The sequence below is a fragment of the Fulmarus glacialis genome, unplaced genomic scaffold (genome assembly GCF_000690835.1).
Source record: "Fulmarus glacialis isolate BGI_N327 unplaced genomic scaffold, ASM69083v1 scaffold10309, whole genome shotgun sequence".
Lineage (NCBI taxonomy): Eukaryota > Metazoa > Chordata > Aves > Procellariiformes > Procellariidae > Fulmarus > Fulmarus glacialis.
In genome coordinates, this window is record NW_009231392.1 from 74212 (window position 1) to 77189 (window position 2978).

Genomic DNA, 2978 nt, shown 5'->3' on the forward strand with positions numbered 1-2978 from the left:
CACATCTTGTTTTCAAGCTTAGGACGGGCAAGGTTCATCAACAACACCACTATATTTTAATTGAGCACTAACAAGTCTCCATCTCTCAAGACAAGTCATTAGAAAGTCTGCTCTTTCTCAGAAATAAAGCCAAGTCACTGTTAATCAGGTTTTTTCTCCAGCATACAACGCTTCGCTGGATGAACAAAGTCAGCGCACCATGTTCAAATCCAAGAAGGGGAAAGGGGGCTGAGGGGAAAAAAATAAAAATTAAAAAAAAAAAAAAAATCAGAGCTAAAGCCTTTTAAAAAACCCTTCCCTGACAGCAACAGTGATGAGCGGCATTTAAGCAGAGCGAGAACGCTCCTAAGCGCATCACTTCTGACAGATGAGCTCAGCAAGTCAACCATAGGGACTCCACAGCCCCACCGCTGCTATTCAGCGAAAGTTGATCAGATAGCAGCAGACAAATAATGCCAAGCAAACACACCAAGAAGCACTCTCTCCACATTTAAGAGTTTATAATTAACCTAGGGAAAAAAAGAGTCACCAATTTGGGTCTTCTGCACACAGCTACGAACCGAGCGCACGCTGAGCGCCTGCGCTCCCTGCAGAAGGGGGACGGGGACCGCACACCGGTTTCAGTTTACCCCTCGCTCTCCCCGAGTTGCAAACCTGCCATCCCAGGCGTGCAAGCCCCAAGTGTACTTTTAACAGGCTTTTCCTTGCCAGCTATTGCATCTCCTAGCTGCGCTCTCGGCCTTGCAATTCCTATTTCGTTTTCTTTTCCAAGTGGCTGAACTTCTGTCTGCTTCAGGTCTCATACCCCGTGCCCTCCACTTGAAGCATTTTCACCAGGAATACACACACACGCGCGCACGCACTCACACACAGACAGAGGAGCTTTTGCTGCATTGCCATTCCGACGAATGTCAACACAGCTGCTGTCTCCGCTGGAATGTAAACCAATATTGTCGTTAGATCTCCCTCAACCCCAGGTAACTTCCTCAAAGATTTGCACAGCATGTGGCAATTCTCTTCACTTCCACCTTACAAAGCATCGATCCAGTTGGTTAAAAGCAGTTAAACTTAAAAAAAAAAAAAAAAAAAGAAAAAATCAGAGCAGCATCCGAAGTTTGCATTCCACTCGCACCCATGCGGTGCAAAGGACTGTAGAAAGCAAAATGCATCCATTCTATGCACATTCATCCTCATGTAATATGTTTAGACTAACACCCTGTATAAAATATCTTGCTGCTGCAAGTCATGAGGTATTAACAGCACTGTGTAAAAGAGTTATTGGTGTGGACGCTAATGCAATGTTTGCAGCAGAAAACCTTTGTTTGCGTATTATTTTACTTAAAAAGGTAACCTAAGAAGGGGTTTATAATGCATTTTTTGGTTATTTCCTAGATACCACCCACTTTTAACAATGAGCAGCAATTTTGGCAATAAAAGACTAGTAAATGACTTCTAATGCAGTCAACACAGATACTGTTCAGACTGCTACAGGAACACAATCCGTATGCATTGCCCACAGTAAGCGACTGCTTTGCTTTGCTTCTCCAATGAAAGAAAATTATGTTTGGCTGATCAAGGTTCCCAAAACAAATTCACTGTCCCAAACGTAAAGATTCAAAGTTCACTCTCATTCCAGTATCTAACCCAGCAAGCTCTGCTTCCCATTGTAAAGTGCAAAAGTTTCAAAAAACAAATGTATATTCCACATCTAACTTCAGGACTACATGGGTGAAGAAATTGCACGCGTTCACTAAAAATAAAAATATATTAAAGATATGATAGCTCAAACCTAGAATCCTTACCTCGCTATACTGGGACTGGGCATTGTTTTCCAGGTACAACATGTTAGCAGTCAAATTGATCAATGCTGCTGTTCTTTCTTCTGGCTCCAGGATTTTGACAAACACCTCCCACCCCCTAGAAGACCCTAAAAATATGTGATGCTACTTGGAAGATAACAGGACTCGGAGTGTGCCTCTCTGCATAATTGAAGTTTCCCTTATATACCTAACTATAGGCAAGGAGGAGGAGGTGGGGCTCTCCTGCCTTACCTGTCCAATCTGTCAAAGTGCCACCTGGAGTCCTCCACTCCAATGGAGAGAGGCCTCTCCCAGCTCATTAAGTAGTTAGAATTCCTTATCACCAACCTCTAAAAAGCAAAGGGAAGGGAAGGGGGAGAAACGACAAAAAAAAAAAAAAAAAAAAAGGAAAAAAAAAAAGAGAGAGAGAAAAGAAAGGAAACTGTAACTTTCCCCTGTCATTTTTCTACAAGTTTGGGAACTCAAAAGACAGCCATGGAGTTGCTCCAAAGGAGCGGCTCCAAGAAATTTCTCGTATTTATTTATTTTCTGAGAAGACTCCAGCGTTTTCTTCGGGCACAGGCTTTGCTGCTACCCAAAAGCCCAAAAATGTTCGGGAAGGGATCGAGATGCAACGCTCGAGACCAGCGGTGCAGTAACACAGCCGAGCCTCTGGCTGCTGCAGCATGTAGGTTTTGGACAAAACCCACAAGGAGCTTTCCGAGAAGCAATCACTGTTTCATGCACCGTAATCCAGCTACATGCTCTGTCATCTGTGTGCTCTCATCCACGCTCACAGCAACAGGTCCTGTGTTTGCAGGACTCCAGCTACATTTTTTTTTTTCCCCTCCTTTGCAATTGCTTCTAACTCACGTCATGGTAATAAGCCTTAAAATAATCTTACTTACAAACAGGAAATGTTAAAAAATAAAAAAAAGCAACTTGTCCAAAGGGACTCATGATTTTGAATTAATATATGCAAGAAGTTCTTGGGTACTGCTCAGTAAAAACCACCTGGACACTGTGCCTGCAGCAAACCAAAGATTTTGAAAAGACAGATAGGAAAAGCACTGACCCACTCAGACTCGATCTGTGGGAGAACAGAGCGAGCAGACAGGCAGATCAGAAAGGCCCCGCTGGGATTTTACTCTGAACGAGCAGACAAAATCCCCCGCCCTG

The 2978-nt window shown here is 43.5% G+C and overlaps 1 protein-coding gene across 2 annotated transcripts in view; it reads right to left on the reverse strand.

Moving 5' to 3' along the window:
• TP63 (tumor protein p63) overlaps positions 1–1954 on the reverse strand; it is a 69944-nt gene extending 67990 nt beyond the window's left edge. The window contains exon 1 of one of the 2 annotated variants that reach the window (XM_009584555.1): positions 1803–1954. In XM_009584555.1, coding sequence (XP_009582850.1) covers positions 1803–1844 — 42 coding nt within the window. In that variant the 5' untranslated portion in view covers positions 1845–1954. The remainder of the gene's footprint in view (positions 1–1802) is intronic. The other variant, XM_009584556.1, reaches the window with a different exon arrangement.
• Between the last annotated feature and the right edge of the window lie 1024 nt (positions 1955–2978).